At 45.6% G+C, this 21080-nt stretch overlaps 3 protein-coding genes across 4 annotated transcripts; all 3 read right to left on the reverse strand.

Annotated features, from left to right (window-relative positions):
- Positions 1-6768: 6768 nt before the first annotated feature.
- LOC143528277 (uncharacterized) lies at positions 6769-9828 on the reverse strand. Its single transcript, XM_077023922.1, has 3 exons — positions 9595-9828; positions 8455-8856; positions 6769-7242 (listed from the first exon to the last, which is right to left on the reverse strand). The coding sequence occupies exons 1-3, from the start codon at positions 9680-9682 to the stop codon at positions 6845-6847; spliced, it is 888 nt and encodes a 295-aa protein (XP_076880037.1). The 5' UTR covers positions 9683-9828; the 3' UTR covers positions 6769-6844.
- Positions 9829-11610: 1782 nt separating this feature from the next.
- Positions 11611-15489, reverse strand: gfod2 (glucose-fructose oxidoreductase domain containing 2). Of its 2 annotated transcripts, XM_077023925.1 has the most exons (4): positions 15168-15489; positions 14165-14522; positions 13522-13700; positions 11612-13358 (listed from the first exon to the last, which is right to left on the reverse strand). In XM_077023925.1, exons 2-4 carry the CDS (start codon positions 14415-14417, stop codon positions 12681-12683), a joined length of 1110 nt encoding a protein of 369 aa, XP_076880040.1. In that variant the 5' UTR covers positions 14418-14522; positions 15168-15489; the 3' UTR covers positions 11612-12680. The 2 variants fall into 2 exon arrangements, with proteins under 2 accessions (XP_076880041.1, XP_076880040.1); XM_077023926.1 differs by lacking the exon at positions 15168-15489 and having other exon boundaries at positions 11611-13358; positions 14165-14467.
- A 547-nt stretch (positions 15490-16036) lies between these two features.
- Positions 16037-20741, reverse strand: cenpt (centromere protein T). The gene is made up of 14 exons (XM_077023923.1): positions 20620-20741; positions 20418-20522; positions 19831-19948; positions 19584-19725; positions 19401-19497; positions 19154-19290; positions 18883-18952; positions 18589-18737; positions 17884-18504; positions 17332-17781; positions 17164-17257; positions 16921-17070; positions 16429-16533; positions 16037-16356 (listed from the first exon to the last, which is right to left on the reverse strand). Exons 2-14 carry the CDS (start codon positions 20501-20503, stop codon positions 16227-16229), a joined length of 2349 nt encoding a protein of 782 aa, XP_076880038.1. The 5' UTR covers positions 20504-20522; positions 20620-20741; the 3' UTR covers positions 16037-16226.
- Between the last annotated feature and the right edge of the window lie 339 nt (positions 20742-21080).

Genomic DNA, 21080 nt, shown 5'->3' on the forward strand with positions numbered 1-21080 from the left:
ACTTACATTTTTCTCTTTACTGCCACCTTCGGGCTGGCGGCAGAGTTATTTCGGCGATTTCTCGATTTTCATGGAGTTGAGTGTTCATAAAAAGCATCACTTTGTATGGAACTGCAAAGTGTCTGATATTACATTATGTAATGTGTTATATTATGTATTAATTAATGGGCAGTCATCAGGGGCGGACTGGGGAGAAAAAGTGGCCCAGGAGTTCCTGACAGACTGGCCCACTATATTATATATATATATGTGTGTATATATATATACACTGTATATAACTGTATAAACAAACTTAACAAAAATGACAAAATACAGGCGAAAAACAACTGGAAATCTACTGAAACCTACATTTTTCACTCAGTAAGTAACCTCTGCAGCTTTTCTTTTTCTCTCTCTCAGCTTTTCAGAGCCACCACCTGGCGTAGACTGCTCCATCTTTACGGCAATGCGGACTTATTTTTTCACGTTTCAGTAGTGTCAACCGTGTCGTGGAGGGATCACATGATGAGTTAGACCCTCAGCAGTGTCAGTGTGCAACTGGCATCTCTCTCTTGACTTGTCACTCGTGGGATACAAACAGGGAGATACAATTAATGTGCCATTAGTATGGACAAGGCTTTTCCAGTTTAGGACTACTTGTATTAATAAGTGACACAGCGGCTGTATGTTTGCATAGTCCGGCCCGGATTTTCTGGGACAAGTTGGTTTTTTTTTTCTGATCTCCGCTGCATGCCGTCAGCCCGCACCAGTTGGCCCAGTCCGTGGCCACTGTTCAACTCGTTCATGTGTTTACAGGCTCAGTCTGTGGCCGTGCACTGAGCAGGTTTGGCTGACTGGAGTGGGGGAGAGGTAATAGGCACTGTTAAACAGCAGCGTGACTACGGGCTGAGTTAAACCACCGGTGGTGCCCCCCCTAGGGGTCAGCCGTCCCAGCGACAACACACAGGACAGTCCAGTAACGTAAAAGAGCAGGGACATTGTATAAAACACACAATGAGCAGCATCACATCATAGGGGCAACCAAAACAGCACAAGGTTGCATGAACATCGTTCCAGGCACAGTCAACACAGTTACAGCAGGATGAGACAGATCCTACACATTGCGCAGGTAAAGCGCAAATACAATCCTGGAGGAAAACAGCAAGGGCGGTAGAACTCGCACAGACGCATGTCGCATACAAGGCATTAACATACCGACTCCTGGCATGAGCACAGTAGTACGGTGACGGTGTCAAGATGGCATCAAAACGGTCAGGCATCACCACAATGCACAATAAACACCTGGCACAGAACAGACTTGGTATACCAAACGGAAAAAGAGAACAGTGCACATAACCAGGGTATGCATGAGTAAGGCAATCAACAGTTCGGGAGACAATAATATAAAAATAAAAAAAAAACAGTCCATAACACGGCATGAGAACGTTAACAAGGCAGTTCACAGTGAGAGAACAGTTTATGTGACACAGTCCGGTAGGCGCCGCAGTAACCTCCGCGTGTGCTGTGGCCTGGCTGGACCGGCCACGGGGGAAGTAGCAGAACCAAATGCTAGGTCCACAGGTGACCGCAGTTCACAGCCAAACATGAGCATGGCGGGGGTGAAACCAGTAGTCTCCTGCATGGCGGAGCAGCACGCCAACAGGACGAGAGTCAGTTTTGATTCTCCCGGGTAGTCATGGCCAGTTGAGTAGCCAGGGTCCGATTGAACTGCTCGACCAGGCTGTCACCCTGTGGATGAAGAGGTGTCGTTTGAGTCCTGTGCACCCCCCAGCAGGCGGCAAACCTCGGCCATGACGTCCGACTCAAAGTTTCGGCCCCGGTCGCTATGTAGGACCTCCGGGATGCTGAAACAGCAAAAAAAACTCATTAAGCAGGGTCTTTGTTGTCATAATGGCGCTTTGGTCGGGCACCGCATACGCCTCAGGCCATTTCGTGAAGTAGTCCATGGCCATGAGCTCGTAGTGGTTGCCTGACTCAGTCACTGGAAACGGCCCCAGTACATCCACTGCCACCCTCTCCATGGGGCAGCTGGATTACATGGGGTGGAGGGGCGCACGTGAGACTCTCGCCAGTCCCTTCTTGGCAGCGCATGTGTCACAACAATGGACAGACAGTTCTACTCCATTCCTGCAGCCCGGCCACCAGAATCTCTGCCTCAGTCCGTGAAGAGTTTTTGTGATGCCAAAGTGGCCAGACCTGGGCAGACCATGGACGGCCTGCAGAACAGTGTCACGCAGGCCCTGCAGCACCACAGTTTGAGTTAAGCGGCCCCCAGTGCTCGGGTCTTCCCAAACTGTGCAGGACGCCCCTAGTGATACTTAGGCTGTCCCAGTTGGACTGTAACGCTTTAGCTACGGGCCCCCATTGCACCACATCATCCCAGTCCGGTACGGCGGCCGCCACCAAAGCATCTAGTGCCCATGCCAGTTCCGGGTCGGCCCTCTGAGCCGCAGTCAGCTCCGCAGTGGAGATGCAGGGTGACACAGGAGGGGCGGGAGCAGTCTGGCTTTCCTTGTCCTCAGCACACTGGCAATGCTTGCAATTGTGGGAAGCGCACGGCCGGCGAGACAGCGTGACAGCATTCCCGTGGATTCTGCATGGTCTGTGCTCCGACCACAAAGTTAAACTCTTGTAGCCTGGCTAACCATCTCGCTAGCTGGCCCTCAGGCTCCCGGAAGTTCAACAGCCATCGTAGTGATGCATGGTCTGTCCTCAGCAGAAAAGGCACCCCGTACACATATGAACGGAAATGCCAAAGCCCCTCAACCACTGCCAATAGCTCGCACCGTGTCACACAATAGTTTCTCTCTGCCTTGTCCAGGCGGTGGCTGAAGTATGCCATCACACACTCGGAGCCCTCTTGGACCTGTGACAGCACGGCACCCAACCCGTTGTCGCTCGCATCAGTGTCAACAATAAAGCGTTCAGTGGGGGATGGATAGGCCAGAACAGGCGCTCTGCACAGTTTCTGTTTCAGTGTACGGAAAGCACACTCTGCGTCGTCAGGCCAGCTAAATCTCGTACCGCCACTCCTTGTCAGGCGGTGAAGGGGGGCAGCAATGTCAGCGAAGCCCTTTACAAACTGGCGGTAGTATGACGCGAGCCCGAGGAAACTGCAAACTTGTCACGCCGTACGAGGAGTGGGCCATTCCCGGACAGCGACCGTCTTGCCGGGATCAGTGGCTTTGCCCTCTCCGCTGACCACATGCCAGAGGAAATTTATGTGACGCTGAAGGAGGTTACATTTAGCCGGGTTGAGGGACAAATTTGCCTTCTTCACTAAGCCCAGAACTTACTCTAGGTTGGCCAGTGCAGACTCGAAACCTGTGGCATGGACCAGTACGTCATCCAAATACACCACACATTTACTGCTCAGAACCCCAGACAACACTCGTTCCATTAAACACTCAAAAGTGGCTGGCGCATTGCAGAGCCCAAAGGGGAGGACCTTTAAGTGCCAGAGACCTGCGCCGATTGAAAACGCAGTCTTCTCCCTCGCCGACTTGTCAATGGGACCTGCCAGTACCCGCTACGCAGGTTCAGGGAGCTGAACCAGTCCGAGCCAGCTAACCGCTCGAGTGTGTCGTCTACTCGCGGCATCTGGTAAGAGTCGAGCTTAGTGACAACATTTAAACGTTGGTAGTCGATGCAAAAGCGCCGTGAATCGTCCTTCTTCCTAGCTAGGACCACAGGGGCAGACCACGAACTATTTGAAGGCTCAATTACGCTGGCCTCCGGCATTTCACGGATTTGGCACTCGGCTGCCACACGCTTGGTTAAACGGAGGCAATACGGTCTCAGGCGGACAGGCTTTGCGGCGCCCATGTCAATCGCGTGACTCGCAAGCCCCGTCCTCGAACAATCACGCACGCTCACAGCAAACAGTCCCCTATAGCGATTCAGCAGCTCTCGGAGTAGCTCGCTCTGCGACGCAGACAGGCCCACGCTACATCTAAGCCACAAATCATGGACCGGTTCCCCCAGTGACGGAAACGGCATGTCACAACTCACTGGCCCAGCTGACGTAATGCACGAACGTGAGGCTGCATCATCCCCACAGCATACATTGACCCTTCACCCGTTTAGCGATAACACTCCCTGTCTATAATTGATAACAGCCCCATTCTTCCCTAAGAAGTAATTCCTGAGAATGCAGTGATCTAACACTTCCTCACAGGGATGCGCCACAGGTCCTTGCCCGAAGTCAAAGAAAACATCAGTGCGCCCCAGCAGCTCAAACCGGTCACTGAGACTAAATTCCTTTGGACACGCTCCACAGCATCAGGCCCCCCCGAGCAATCATTAATCAATTCAGGCCTAATTAAAGAGACCGAAGACCACGTATCGATCAGAGCGGTAACAGAGATATTGCCAAACATACATGATATATGCCAGTCGCATTGTCCGGCGATTCTCAAAACAACGAAAGAGGAGCACCAGAGAGCTCCAGGGAGAACCAGAGTCGCTGCACCCCTCACCGGGCAGCTCCATGCTCGTTTTCCGAGCTGTCGCACTGTCCGGCTTTGTGGCCGCGAGCCTCGCAATTCCAGCAGACCAGTCGGTTGCTTGCTTGGTGGTCATGTGAGCGGGTCTGTTGGGACATCCTGTCACCGGTGAAGATTTGCTCCGTCCTGACGGCCTCATCCACGGCAGCGTCGAGGGAGGTCGGGCTGTACAGGCGGACGTGTCTCCACACCTCGGCCGGCTCCACTGCGCTCAGAACAAAGTCTAGCGCTAACTGCCGCTGGGCCTCGCGCAGGAACAGGGGGTAGGCCAGGCGAACCAACAGCGCCAGCTTCAATGCCAACACTCTCAGGCCGTCTCCCCGAAGACAGCGGTGCCCCACCAAGAACTGTTTCGCCGTCGACTCGTCTGCTTGCCACCCGAACCTGCTCCGGAGTGCCGCTTTGAGTGCCGCAGGTCCCCGTAGTGCCAGGAACAGCTGAACCACCATCTCCGCATCTGACCAGTTCTCGAAGTTGGCGACGGCATCGAGTTGGGCCTCGAACGCCGCCCAATCCGTGTCTGGCCAGTCGTTGCTTTCCACTATCCACAGTGGCAGGTGGAAGAAAATTATAATTTCCTACACTGGTTAAGATATGTTGGATGGCAAGGCACACTTCCTAGGGAATATTAATTGAAGCTCACAGCTCCAGAGTTGACTGTGACAAATCTATATAAAGCAAAGTTCAGTGTCATTGGTCATCTTAATGGGGTTGCTTTAATGGATAGGATATTATGTACACCAAATTTATATGATGTACAGTCTATGGACAGAATACACAATGCCATAGAATTTGCAATGACATCTGGGTGTTGTATGCTGTCATTTTGCTACGAAAACGGAATCTAATGTGTCCTGCATGAAAGAACCTCTTACCATTTATCATTATTTGGTTCAGTGTAAAAGAAACCGAACACAATCTCCAAAATGTAATCATTTAATTGCCGTTTCTGTCTGTAATTGCCGTTTCACACATTCAGCAGAAAATGTGTGTCTGTTACACAATAGTAAACAGTAACAAAGTAAATGTAAATCGTTACTGTACTTAAGTGTTTTTGTGTTTCTTTACTCAAGTATATCCATTTTTGTAACTTTTTACTTTAACTACACTACATTTCCAAGTTGAATCTTTTACTTTTTACTCCACTACATTACCTGAAATCCTTCAGTCACGTGTTCATAAAAAAATAAATAACGACACAAAAGTGTGAAGCACGCGAACTAATCGGCGTTCAATTCAACGGCAGTGCAGCAGCGTAACGGTTAGAGAGAACAGATCCCCACATACAAATGGAAGACACTGTAACTCCACACTTAACCCAGGGCCTTTTTTTCTGAGAGAAATTATGAAGTAGTCGAAAAGAAAAATGACTCCTTCGTTTTCAAGTGTCTTCACTGCCTGCCTCAGTCCCATAAGATTTGGTCTTATAAGAACTCCCCATCCAGTCTGTTTAAACACATAGAGGTAAGGCCTACTGGTCATGTGTCTTAATGAGAAATCCAACAATATCTTGTAGCAAACCGTTTCTTCTTGTTTGTTAAAGTAAGCCCGACATTAGCATGGTAAACATGGTTAGTTAGCTAGCTAAATATGGAGATAAATCTGTTGCAAAACTTGAGAGCGTGAAGGACCTGATCTGAGAACTTGTAAAACAAAATCTGTACGTGTATTTTTAATTTGAGAACTTGTAAACTAAAAGTTGCACTTGTAGTTTCGATGTGAGAACTTGTAGAATAGAAATCTCAGTGTTAATATTTAAAAAAATCACTGGCAGGAAATGTACCCAAACTCAGCACAACTTCAAATCTGCCCACCTCGACTTTTGCAACACATATCTCATTGTACCTGTTGCAAAACCGATTTGTGCACTTGTACGGGGAAGTGGGCAGGGCAATGGGGGATGGGGAAAAAATCGTGACTCAGTTTATTTTTCGCGGCAAGAAAAGAATTGGTCTCATAATTGTAAAGCTGCTTTGTGACAACAACTGTTGTAAAAAGCACTATATAAAAAAATTTTGATTAATTCTGTGGCCGAAACTATTTTTTGCTTAAAAAAAACAAAAACCCTCATTTACAGGGGTGTGCGGTTAAGTTGTATTGAGTAATTACTTTTAAAATACAGATTATTGACAGCCTTCTGGTCAGATACAAGCTGAATGCTTCCTTTACATTAAATACCCTTTCCCCAACCTTTTCTTCATATTTCAACATGGAATATTGTGCCCATATGAAAAAGGCAAAAATTACTCAATCTTTCATCAAGTACTATCACTAAGGTTTTATTACCATAAAATAGAAAATCTTTTTTTGTTGTCGCTATAGACCACCTTTGTCTTCAGTCAACAACTGTACAGCCTAGAGACCTGGCCTTGTAAGTGTCTGTCTCCTGAGGCCAGCTCATGTGTCTCTTTGTTTAGGTCCTCCCTCTCTCTCGGAAACCCCTCCTTTGCTTTAGAGAGCTCCTCCCTCTCCTTTTGTAAAACTTCTCGTTCCTTCTGAAGCTCCAATTTTGTCCTCTCAAGCTCCTCTTTTTCCCGCCTCAGTCTGTGGTGTTCGACCTCCTGTTCTCGTTTCTGGTTCATGAGAGCCCGCCTCTCAGCTTCCAGCTCACGGATTTGCTGCATGAAGTCCCTCTGCTGCTGTAAGCTCCGCCCCTCCTCCTGCTGCACACGCCGAAGTGCCTCCGTCAACTCACGCTCACGCTCCAGTAACCTGCGCCTCTCGCTCCAGTCGACACCTGGACCAAGATACCACACATCAGATGGAGCCAAAGGCTATTTTAAAAACATCACAAATTCCATAAGATTTTCATTTTTAACTTTATGAAAACTATTAAATATCAGGATTCAAATAAAATATGTAAGACAAAGACTTGTTCATATATAAATGTCTTACACCAAGAGAGAACAAATATACCAATCAAATTCAGGTGTCTGAGTTAAAATGTATTTTAATTTTAAAAAAAGCCAATATTAAAAGGTAGGGGTGACTTGCAATAGTCACTGATTCAACTATTCGATTGGAGGACCCCTAGTCAATTATGAACTCATAGTCGAATGTACCATTCTGACTGCATGGGGGTGCCCAAGGATGCTGCTAAGCATTAGTTGTTACATGAAATGTCTTTGTTTTCGTTATATATAGCCTTTTGTCAAATAAAATCACCCTAATTTCTGTTAATATTTTTAAATTATGTGTGCGCATTAACAATAAGCTTCTTCCTTACTACACATTAATAAATTACACCCTGCAGTTGCACAATCCAAATGAGCGGAGCTGAACACATGAAGAAAAAAAACAGTTCAGCTGTTTGTCATTTAGGTCGTATCGTTTCGTCGTGTCTCAGCAAGTAGGCCTATAAACATTTTAAATTATAAACTTTAACTTTATAAATTTTTTAAACCCCGTTACTTGAACCTTTACATATAACTTTTTTGCTGTTGTGTGGCAAATTGTTTTTATATTTTCAGGCAGGCATATTTTATTTAAAATATTTTTGACATTTTGCACAGTGCCTGTCTGACAAAGTTCGATATGCGCACTGAATGAGAACGGGATCCTGTTTAAGGTGCTCTAGGGAAAAAAAACCCTGATTCGACTATTAGTCGACTAAAGGGAAAATCTGACGAATCAGATTCGACTATGAAAATCTTTAGTTGAAGACACCTCTAATTAAAGGCCAATATTAACACGAAAAAAGCTGGACACATTTGAGGCACCTTTACAAAATGTTTACACAACATGGATAACCACACACTTTAAAATGTGATGAGAAAGTTCAAATAAGGTGCCAAAACTCCTGTTTGGTCCCTGAAACAGCCTGGATATAACATGGTAATAAGTTGTAGCATTCTGAAACTGGCAATTTTCATTATTCTTACTTTAAATTCAGATTATCTTAGCATGTGTCATGGTAAAGGGACAGACATACGGCCATCCTGCACACTACCTGAATATTTGTCCATGTGGCTGCTGTTGAGCTTGCGTTTGGGGGGTCGTTTCTGTGTATGCTCCTCCAGTTGTGAGTATTCAGCTGGGTGCTTATTCTGCAGGTGTCTGATGAGGTTGCTGGTGCTGCTCTGATGCTGGATCTTCTCCATGCAGAGGAGACACAGCGCTTTCTTCTCCTCTTCCACTTTCTGGTAGTGCACCCACACAGCGCTCCACTTGCGATTGCTGGGTGCTGGTGAGGGCACGGGGCTGCCCCGCCCTCCCGTGCCATCTCTGTCACATCCAGACCCTGACCCCTCCCCTGCTGTGGCACATAAGATCCCCCTTATGGCTCCGTCCATCTCTGCATCGCCAACCTCCGACTGAACCTCCACCTGTTCCTCATCCATAACTACTGTAACTGTGAGAGGAACACAGAGATGACTTTTATTAAGTGGCTAATCCAATCAGTATTATTTACATCCATCATTCTGTAATTAGACAAAAGTTATAGCCTGACGTCTGTACATTTGCTCTGCTTGGGTTGTTTTCCAATAACAAAAAATAGAAATTCTCCAAATCTGCTGTTTCTTCATATTTCTCCACTTAAACATTCTACCACATGTAGTATGACATTTGAGGTTTATAAGCATTCATGTTTGAAACCAATTCTTCTCATAACACTGAATAAGCAGGCATGTTGTAATGTGGGTTTGTGCAAAAAAATGTAGAGATGCTGGTAAACACCACTAATATATAACAAATATAGCAGGCTAACGTTAAAATCTGTGCGGAAACAGCGTAGCTTCGCTAGCTGGCTCTCTTATTACTGATCCTGTATCGCCCATGCACAAAATGAGAACATTTGATTCATTTGCGCAAAAAAACCGACTCGTTCTGTAGATTCTAGATAACGAATGAAAAAATGAACGATTCGTTCCGGAAGTAGACAGATGAATTTCGGCTAAATAGTCATCGGAACGTTAGCTTTGCACGATATAGCGCCACGAGTCAGCGAGATTATCTCGCTTATGGGGTCTGACCGACAGATGGGGTGAAGACCTGAACGTAAACACTGCATTTTGAGGACGCTCTTATGGTGTATAACAGTTGCTGGCTACGCTAAGACACACAGGGACTCGCTATGAACAGTCCAAACCTTCTACACAGCCATTGTTGCTGTGCCGAGATCCTGTTTTGTCCGTTGTAGTTTTCTGTAGTTTTTGTCCGTTGTACGGAGAAATCATTCGCGTGTTTCGCTCGTAAATGCCGAAGCATGTTCGTTGTGTGACCGAAACATAAAACCGTCTTCATACAGAGAAGACATAATACTCTCTTGTTGTCTTCAGCTTGGAAAAACGACCACACTACGCTTCGCTTTCGTACCGACATATGTGAGTTGGTTTTGTTCCGAACACTTTACGACTTACATTTTTCTCTTCACTGCCCCCGTCGGGTTGGCGGCAGAGGTACTGCAAAATGTCTGATATTACATTATGCGATGTTACATTTACAGTTTTTTTACAACCGCTAACATGCGTTTCCCAATCCTTGAGATACATTTTCAAAACTCTAAACACAGCAACACATTTATCTCATACAAATAGCCAAATAGTTAATATCGTGTTCAAAAGCGCATTTTCTTAACTAAATAGGCCTACCAACATTTCACAACGCAAACAAAGTTTTCTTTTTATACACCAACTTTGTTAAAACACAGCAAACCTGGTTCATTATCCAATCATTCTTTTAAACACTAACACATATTCTCTAATTGAGATGAACATAGTCAATCACTGCACAACCACTGTAAAAAAAACTAACATTTGATGGCAATACAGAAACAGTATTACATGTAATATTTTACTCTCTCCCAGCAAACAACATATATTTTACAGTAGCATCTGTTGTTTCCTTAGTCAGTTCATTTTTACTGTAATTCGCTTCATTTGGACTTTTTTTCAAATGTACATTTTTGGCAATATACTGTCTACACAATGTAGATTAGACAAAAAGGAGTCAGTAACAGTTTTGCAGTAAAGGTTATATTTTACTGTATTAGGGACATTACTGTAAATTGTGGCCTAACCCAATAAATTAGTTCCATAATTGTAAACATAATTAGCCATGGTCCCATACACATATACAAAAAAAGCCACACAAGGGGAAGAAAACAGGATACAAACATTCTTTTGTTCATTCTTCTGAAAAGTCTTGTTAGGTGTAATCTAAACGGTCTTCAGCAGTTGACCACATGTTTTCATCCATATCACATCTGATGTTAGCCCTTGCCATGGACCTGGGAAAGAAAAGCTTGGTATGCCTTATTCACCCCTGGCAGTCTTCAGCTGAAATGTCTCTGCAGCCGGGATCTATTGCATCCAGGAGGGACATTTGGTCATGGGGCCGATGATCATACACCTTCCACCTCCAGACTGAAAAAAGTTCCTTAGTGGGGTTGAGGAAAGGCGAGATGGGCAAGAAAGAGGAAAAGGGACATCACTCTTGGATGGTCTATAAACCAGTTTGTGATGACATGAGAATGACAGAATGCTACACTGTCCCATCACAAATGTCCTCGTGTTTCTTCCCACCTGTTCACTTTCTGCTTCTGGAACCAGTTGTTGGTAGAGTTCATTCAAAAATGAAAGGAGGTGGTCACTGTTATAGGCACCAAAGTCAAAGTCAAATTTATTTATATAGCGCTTTTCACAACACATGTTGTCACAAAGCAGCTTTACAATCATATGGGTCCAAATCCCTAATGATCAAGCCAAAGGCGACAGTGGCGAGGAAAAACTCCCTATAAGGACCAATCTGGCATTTGTGAAGGGCCAAACCAGCACTTGAGATTGCAAGACAAATTGTTATATTTGCTCCTCTCTGACCCGGTATATTACTATACTTCATTTTATTTCATTGATCTATATGTGCAAAAAATATGTATTACACTAATAGCTTTTCAGCTGCCTTTGTTTTTGCTGAACTTTGCATTTTATACAATATTTAAGGTTTTGAACCTTAGGTTTTCATTTTTGACATGCTGTGTACAAGCAATTGTAAATAAGACAAAAATGATCCAGAATTTTGTTATTGGATAACCTTGCGTGTATAGAAAATGTAAGCATTATAGAAACATGTAAAATGACTGCATTTTGTGCCAAAACAACATGAATTGTGCTACTTGTATAGCCACTGAAAACTGATGTTGTGTCTACTGTGTTCAGAGTTTTGAAAATGTGACTACAGATTGGACAAATGCATTTTAGCAGTCGTAAAAAACTGTAGTATACGTTTACAAAACCGATGGTCGGATTCAGCGTGGCTGACTTGCGTTGTGCCAACATGTCTTGTTTCACTAGCGTGTTTAATGGTTCAACCAGTCTGCCATTTTTAATCAACACAACTACTCAGTGTAGCCTAATTTAGGTACACAAAAGAACACAAAGTAACCAAAAAACATTTAATTACATTAGGAAATCATTTATTAAACCATAAAGTTACTGAAGTCTCTCATACTCAAGATACATGCTGTTTGTGTGTTAATAGCCACATACACATACTAACACACTTTAAACATTGCAAACAATGGTAAAAATCCTGACATAAAACAAATATATTCTGCAAACTGCAGTTTTGCAGCTAATTAAAAATTATTAGCTTCTAAAAGACCATCAGTAGACTACAAAATCACAGCCATAAGTAAATTACAGTCACACAGGGACGATCCAGCACTGACAATCATTTTGTCCCCCGAAGGTGTAACAGTGCTGAGATCAGAAGAAAATGAAGAGAACAGTATTCTCCATCTCCCCTGAACCACCAAAGCTCCCATTTAGTTAACAAAGCAAAGTTCTCATATTCAAAATAAGCACATCGAACCTCACCGTCAGTGTTGAAATATTATTCTGGCCTGTCATGCATTACATGGATATTTAGTTTTCAAACATAAAACTGTGCAAATAAAATAAGTAACAAATACCCTCTTCACAGCTAAACTTGTAGGTTAAGGTAAAATATATAAAAATTAGGATAATAAAAATGTCCAGTGATGCAACTACAGTGTTTCATAAGTCCCAGTCTAAAGAAAACAACAAAGACATTTATGTTGGCTTTAAATATTTTCCCTACTCTTTCAGTGTAACTGCTTGCAAACCGTGTTATCCGGGTCTAAACAGACAATAGACAGTAAATATAAAATGGACAGTAAATGTAAACTGTTTGTGCTCTTTTTGAGTTGTGCTATTAGTTTGGAGGGGTTCTGTGGTTTTGGTTTTGGTTTGGATCTATATCCTGGTTCTTGACTTCTATAGACTCCCAGTCTCCAGTTCGACTTGACCGTTTGACCGCATCAACAACTGTCTGAACATACAGCGCATCCTCAAAAGTAGCTGCCATGGAAACTGGATGGCGAGCCCATGAACGCCTATCCTCCTGTACCTGGAAAGACAGCCGTAACTGCGTCACCATAGCATTAATTCCCATAACAGCAGGCCCTTCCCCCGATTCACTGTTGCTTAAAAGCAGCTCTTCGTGGTGCATCGTGTTGCGCTGGCCATACAGCTGCGTTCCTCGGGCCACTATTCTCCCACATGACCCCACAAGCATAACTTCATGCACGTCAGCACCTGGGAGGTTAAAGTTCAGCGTCACACTGCAGACGACGCCCCCACCCATCAACAGTTGAAAGCAGGCGTAGTCGTCAGCGGTGACGGAGCGAATCCCGCCTGCTGTTCCACCCTGCCGTGCGAATGTGCGCAGCACGCCATGGACACGCACGGCTCGCTCTCCCGTCAAGTGGCTCAGGAGGTCCACGATACAGGAACCAACCGCATGAAGGCCACCACCCCCCATCAGCTCCTCCCACGCCCAGCCGTATGACTGACTAAGCAGCGAGCCTCCATATACCCGCGCCTCACACACCTGTCCAAGAAAGAAGAGATTTTAACCTTTTCATCACGGACGTTTCACAATCACTGTCTGCCTTACACAACAACAGACTACTCTTCAAATCCATAGTAATCCACTATGATTACAAATAACAAAATATTCCACAACCGTAAAACAGGTATGAAACTGTGTGCACCTGCAGCGTCCCACAGTATCCCTCTCCGAGGAGCCGCTTCATCAGGACGAACGCAGGGAGGAAGCGCAGTGCGTTGTTCATGATGCTCATGAGCTGAGGGTAGTAGCGTGCTGCCGTCACCATCTTACAGGCGTCCGTTAACGTGGCTGCCTGATTACTGATCACATTCTTTCCTATCCCTACAGGCAGATATGAGCAAGTGTCAGTGACTGCAGATAATGTCCTTCAGCTCGCAATCCACAGAATACACTTCACTATTAGACATATACACACATATATATATATATACACATACATATATGTATATATATATATATATATAAAAGAACAGTTCATCTGTTCAGTTTTTGAACAGTAAATAATGTCAATGAATGAACTGACAGCATGATAAAGACTGGCCTGGGATCTTAGTTTAGCAACATTGTTCCTAAGGAACAAGTCTCATCAACGAAGTCTCCTAATCCCGTTTAACTCGAACATGGTTGAGCTCAGGAAATATTCTATCAGCACTGAGGATACATTCCCCAGGGGCAGCAGTTCTGTGTTTAGTAAAGTATGCACTTGGGTGGGGTCCAGGAAGGAACCCAACCTAATCCGCTCGGTACACAGATGGTTGAGATAAAGTCAGCGTGTGAAGACTCACCTAATGCTTTCACGGCTATCTGGCGAGTGTGTGGTGGTGGTGTGAGTATGCAGACGAGGTGGACCTCCGGGTGCAGGAGGACATCATCTGATTGGCTGGTAGAGAAGGGGATGTCCAGCTCATTAGCCAGAAACTCGGCTTCCTCCTGAGTCCGACCCCAAACTGCCTGAACAGGGAACCCTTCCTTTTGGAGAAGCGGCACCAGTGTTCGGACAGCCCGCCCGGTTCCGAACACACCCACACCTGGCAACATTATTCTCACATGCACAGGTAGCAAAAATAATAAAAATTCACAAGCACACTGGTTTTACTTTTCCTCCGCCATTGTGTAAATGCCCTCAAAACACTCCAAGCAAACCTGGGGGGGAAAAGGAGATATTGGGTTTACACACGTGACAGATATCACGTAGCACACTTGTGAGCAAGTGCAGTTAGCACTAAAAGGAGGGCACCGCAGAGACAGGTCGTGGCGATGCAATGATCTACATAACATGCAAAATACTGTTTCTGTTTGCACTCTGACAAAAGCATGTCTCGGCAGAAAACAAACGAACAGCTAGCTAAAATGAAGCCCCTTCTCCACCCCTTCAGACAGGAGCGAAGTGGTAGGGGTTAGGAGCTGGTATTACTCCCTCCAGTAGCAGTGTTCAGTAGTATATTGGGATTGTTTCAGTACTGCCAGCTGTCAGGACGGACGTCCTGCCCCAATTTACATTTGAAGGCTCGTACATCTCCCCGTGATATGTAAATTAAAGCAGGCTCTCCGTAGGTCGGTGACATTAGCGTCCAAGGTTGCAACAGTCCCATAAGAAGGGGGAAAGGGCCCTTCCGCATGGCGAGCGCCTCACCTCACACCGCGCTATTTCGCCCTCGGTTAACGTATTTGTTGATGCTGCTAAAACGGTGGTGATACTCGCACAACAAAACAGTCTGGCAAGCTAATTAGCATCTGTGTAAACCCTCGGAGTAGCACAGTATGTAGGTATTAGTATGTGTTACTCACCTAAACGGAGCCCGTCCGAGAGCTCTCGCCACCCCCGGGACGTGCCCTTCGGGACCGGTCGCAAATGTCCGACACTTCCCTCCGCAGGGCCACTTCCTCAGATCAGGAGGGGCTGCGCGGCCAACCCGCCATCCCGCAGACGCGACGGCCCGAGTCGGCACGCCACGGCACCGGCGTCTGCGCCTCTCTTTAAATCACAACGCGCTGTTTCGGTCCTTCCTCTCGGGACAGAACAGCACCGGAGCGGCGTGCGCTGCGCTCATCCTAAACCGCGCAACTCCAAAATCTTACGGGCTAGTCGCGCAATCGCAGACGACGTGCGCAAGCGCGTTACGTCCTATTGAATATTACATTGGCCACGCCCACTACAAAAAAAAGACGACCCATAATTGCACTGTTATTTGAACAAATAAATGTATATAAATTTATCTAAAACCGGATTAATTTATTGATTATTCAATTATCATTACATTGTGTTACTATTCCGACACCAGGATTTGCTAGTCAGCCAGCTGTTCTACCCGTTTGTTCAGGGTGATTATTTCACACACCTGGGTCCACCTGCAGTTCTAGATAAAACTGAACTTTACTTCACCTTACTTAGTACAGGTGTTCAATAGTGTTGCCACCTGTCCCAGTTTTCCTGGGCTGTCTTCTTTTTAATATTCGGTCCCGGCCAAAAAACTAGGGTAGTTCAAACCACGATTCAGACTGTTTTTGCACACCTTAAATCTGTTTTTTTTCTCGCTGTGTCCATTTTAAACCCCTCCGGTAACATTTTACACCACCCTGTGTCAGTATGACAAGTGTCCTTGTTTTTTGTCTGACCTAGGTGGCAACCCTAGTGTTCAATGAAGTGCTTTAGAGAATACACTTTTTTAATGCTTTTATTTATTGTCAGACTTGGTCAGAAAAGTAAAAAAGCATTGGCTATTTACAACTTTCAAGAATCCAAGGTAAGAAAAGCCTGAATGCAAATAAGCCATTCAAAAACAAACACCATACAAGTAGTTTATATTTAGGGAATGAATATTGGAAAGAAAGCAAACAAACAAGGGTTTATCTCCTTTGATTGGGGACGACTACATTTCCACTGGTTGCCACAGGGATGAGAAGCTTCCTGTACTCGAGTGGCAAAAACCTCTCGATCAGCACATTGAGTGGAGTACCGTCAGTCACAAAACCTTGCCTAAAGACAAACAAATGGAACTTAGATACAGGACTTGTGTGTGTGTTTAAAGCACCCAAATGTCCAACACACCTTTTCATTAGAAGCTCAATGTCTTCAACTTCGATCGTTTTCCTCTTGGCATGAGCAGAATAAACTGCCAAATCATCGGCTAGACGACTGAAGTACTTCCGGAGTCTAATACAGCACACACGTCCCAAGACACCAACACAAGCAAATCACAACATGCAAATTCTCGCTCTTATCCAGAGCGACTTACAAAGTGCTTCTGATCACAGAATTCATCCTAGGAAATAGTACGGGTAGGCCAGAATTCACGATACCATTGAGTCAGACTACTATTAACCTACAGGAGTCAATGTCATTACCTGGTGTTTTGCAAGTAAGACGTTTGCCAAGAAGCACAAATAACCATAGACAGACATACAATTTAAGAACAACGGCAAGTGGTATCAGCCGAGTTAGTGCTCTGGTAAGAACTCAACAAACAGGTGATTAAACTGTTTTAAATTAATCTTAAACATAACCCACACGTCATTCAGCTATATGAGAATGACAGCATACATTTCATTGATGACTGGATAGACATCACCGGCCACTCTGGTTTTGGCGAAGTGTTTAAACACACTCATTACATAACTCTTTGGGAGGACGTGGTCAGAGGCAGTGTGACGTTTCTGTCTGGGGCGGGGCTTCACCTCCCTACGTGCAGGTCTGAAGAGAGAATGCCAGACAGAAGGGATTTAATGCTCTATACCTGAGGAACTGGATATTTAAGTCCCATCACTGAACGTTACAATCAGTTACCCAGCACGGAGAGCTGTGGGGGCAGTGGGTGAAGGCCCAGGGCTCGCCACCTCTTTCCTTTGTCTGATGAATGCAGGAGTTTGCATAGACAGTTCTGGAAATACAAATTGATAAACATCCAGAAAAACATGATAAGATTCACCATCACAGTGTGTATGGAGATCTGACCTTCACTTTGTGCATCTTCCTCATCCTCCTGATGCTCTTCATCAACAGCAAGAGATTGCTGGGTGGGGCCGAGATGGGTGGGAGATTTAACCATATCTTCTGACTGGTATGGAGATGACTGTATGGAGAGCTGACCTTCACTTTGTGCATCTTCCTCATCCTCCTGATGCTCTTCAACAGCAGCAAGAGAGTGCAGGGTGGGGCAGAGATGGGTGGGAGATTTAACCATCTCGTCTTCTGACTGGTTATCATCTCCATCAATCATCTCTGATTTGCTGACATTGCTTTTAGAAACACTTTCTCCATCATCCACTTCCTCTACATCCGTCTGGCGTCTCTCAGGTGAAGGGGGTTCTGGTGTGTGGGAGATGGGTGGCGAGACGGGGTTGGGACATGGGTCCTCTGATGCATGGCACTCCTCTGGACTGCCACCAGTGGAACTCTGCGGTTCTAAACAAACAAACAAAAAATCTCCAGCGCCATTCAGAATCTAGAATAGCCAAATGGCACCAGCTGGGGTGACTGGTGTTCTCCGTTCTGTGGTGTACTGACCTGCTCCAATACTCTTCGTTCCCCTCCACCTCGCTGTCACTCCAGGCACGGTAACTCCACCCTCAGAGTGGTAGGCCCGCCGGGTGATCTTCTCTGATGGTGGTGAGGGAAGCTTCTCCTCCACACTCACTCTCCAGTCCTGGCCTTCCAGCTCCATATCAGACTCCATCAGCTCCTTTTCCTGACTCTGTGAATACGACTCCACCATCACCTGGGTTGGAGCCAAAGCTATCTCATCAGGACTTGCATCAGTGACTGAAACCTTCTCGTGTGATAGAGGTACAGTCTCCAACTCTTCCTCGTTCTGTGACCGAGATGCTGCTTGTGAGGATTCCATCTCTGGTTCGGTTTTAGGTGTTTCACTCAAATTCTCAGTCAGATTATAATCCGCTACCAATTTTTGACTTTCCTCACCCTCATCTCCCTTCCTCTCTGCTTCTAAACATTTCTCACGCCCAACCTGTGGATCCGCACCATCCTGTTCTCTCAGCTCAGAGGTGGAGCCTGCCACAGTTTCGTGGCTGTAGAGTTCAGTGTTGCTCATGACAATACTGCTCAGGCCGAGAGTGACCTGGACGCTGTGATTGGCAGGAGTTCCTGGGGCCTGCACTACTGTATAATCTGAAATAGAGAGAGAGAGACAGTTGCCTGAGGTGGGAAGGGAGGTTATGGAGTGAGAAACACGACTGCTGGGCTGCGTGAAACCTTGATTGCGATGCCTCTCCAGGCGTCTCTCTACAGCCTCATCAAACTCAGACACAGAGGGCTTCTTCCGCTGGGCTGCCTTCCGCTGCAAACCTGCCCTCTCAGATGGAACATTCACAAACGGGGTCTTCAAGGTAAGACTCAGGACACTGTGTGAGAGACAAGCACATTCAAAACTGCATATACCTTCATCACCGATGCCCTGAACATTACAGCAGAGCAGTGTGCAATCATTACAGCAGTGCAATGTGAGATCACAACAGCAAAGCAGTGGTGCATTGTGGGATCATGCACCTTTTGGACTCATCGGAAACTTCCAACGGTTCCACGGTCACATCCATATTTTCATGAACCGCGTCTTCACCTTGGGAGATGCAAAAATTTAGCAAAACCATGTTTGTACGAGCTGGGGATCTGTCGAGTGTGTGAGTGTATAATGTATTACATCGTAGACTTCAACAAATATTCAGGACATGCAATACTGTGTATAATGGGTCAGTCCTGTGGTATTTGGATGTAAAATGCTAATTTAATATCAGTGTGAATGTCCCTTGCCCTTTGAGACCTGATTGTTGGTCCAGTTGGTTCTCAAAGGCCGAGACGCTGAAGGTGGGCCGTGGCCTGGTCCGACTCATTCCCCTGATCACGTGACTCAGTGCTTCTGTGGCCAAGTCAGGCAAATCGAGGCTATTTGTACCTTCACTGAGAGTAGACAGACCACAGTTAACCAAAAAAAGTCCATGTAATTTATGTAGGCATGCTATGTCAAGAGTCACTCAAGTCAAATGTGTTGCGATTCGTTACAGGTGCACCTTTGTCTGTTGCTATGGATACTTGTTGTCTCTGCAGGTTCCAGGTGAGCCTCTGGCAGTGCAGGTTGACCAGACAGCAGCAAAGATGCCTCGTCCCCTGAAGGACACCCCACAACAGTTACCCAGGAAACAGTGCCCAACCAGCTGTATGCCTGTCACACCACTGCAGAAGCCCACGCCCACCTGTCTGGATAAAGCCCCTGAGCAGCCTACGGGGTGTGGAGTCTGCATCACACAGCGCAGGAGACGCCACCTCCGGGGTCTTCGCCTTGTGGCCCAGGGACCTGGGCCTTTTGGTAGGGGGAGGCTGTGACTGGGTGGTACTCTAAATAATACCAAAAATTATTTTTTTAATTTGATTCAAACCACTTCCACACACCATGCTTTCAGATGCAGACATCTGAGGAGTTTAACATGTATGCAGTTTCACCTCATGGAGCTTCTGTTTGAGTTTGTGTCGGAGCGTGTCCTGTGGGGTCTGGAGGCCTGCGGTCTTCCTTCGTCCAGAGCTTCTCCGCCCAACTGAAGCTCTCTGATCACCGGACGAGCTGCAGAACACACGGACACCAAGTTACAACAGCAACCCAGAATGAGAGTTTAATAAAAAAAAAACTAAAATCACTGTGATCACGCCATGATGCTTGAGCACAAATATCTATCAATTCATGTCAGATGCCACGGTCAACAACTACAGTGTGGAATTAAGAGCAACAAAACATGCACAAAGTGCTAGATATGACAGACAGAACCCCAAACGCAAAATATTTTACTACAGGGTGACTTATTTTGGGAGGAACTAATCCTGTGCTGAAAAGTCACGTTTTTGGGTGCTTACGAATTCTGAACGACTCTGAATGAGCTAGCTAGCCCAATTGAAATAAAGCAGCCCAGTTAACCAGTTAACAAAATCTGGTAAATCCGATGACAGCTACGGCATATCGTCTCTAATACGGTTAAGTACACAACAGGTCGTTCACATCGGCGAACACCGAGTATCTCCGGTATCGATCCGAACACCTGTTAACTGGAGACCGCGGCAGCTCCGTCTGCAGAACGTTTCTGAGCAACACCCGAGCAGACACGTCCTCGTCGGCCGAATCCATCGATAATAAAGCACTCCGTCTGAAGAGAAAAGACTACAGTTAATCTAAACTAAAGCCTGTCGACGTGCGGCACACAACCATACACCGTCAACTAAGAAACGTTTGATTAACGGTACATTCACGAGCCAACGAGCCGTTCAAATAAAGTTGTGATGACGCAATCTCCCGCCCGGATACGCGCGAGTGTTTCATGGGATATGTAGTTTTGTTATTGGTACGCGCGATCGTGTTTCATGGGATATGTAGTTTTGTTATTGGTACGCGCGATCGTGTTTCATGGGATATGTAGTTTTGTTATTGGTACGCGCGATCGTGTTTCATGGGATATGTAGTTTTGTTATTGTATACGCGCTCGAGAGTGTGTCATGGGATATGTAGTTTTATTATTGGGATTTCCGGGGATTACTTTACAAAGTTAAAACAGTAACGTCGAGGGGAAATTGCATGTCTTTCTTGCCGGAGATATTTTATTGTAGGTTTTTAGCGCTATAAATATTCCTTAATTCCTTGTACTTCAGTTGAAGTTTTACTACATTAATGGAACATCAATTTCTTTTACTCTAATGGCGCAACGATA

The sequence above is a fragment of the Brachyhypopomus gauderio genome, chromosome 12, assembly GCF_052324685.1.
Source record: "Brachyhypopomus gauderio isolate BG-103 chromosome 12, BGAUD_0.2, whole genome shotgun sequence".
NCBI classification, from domain to species: Eukaryota; Metazoa; Chordata; class Actinopteri; order Gymnotiformes; family Hypopomidae; genus Brachyhypopomus; species Brachyhypopomus gauderio.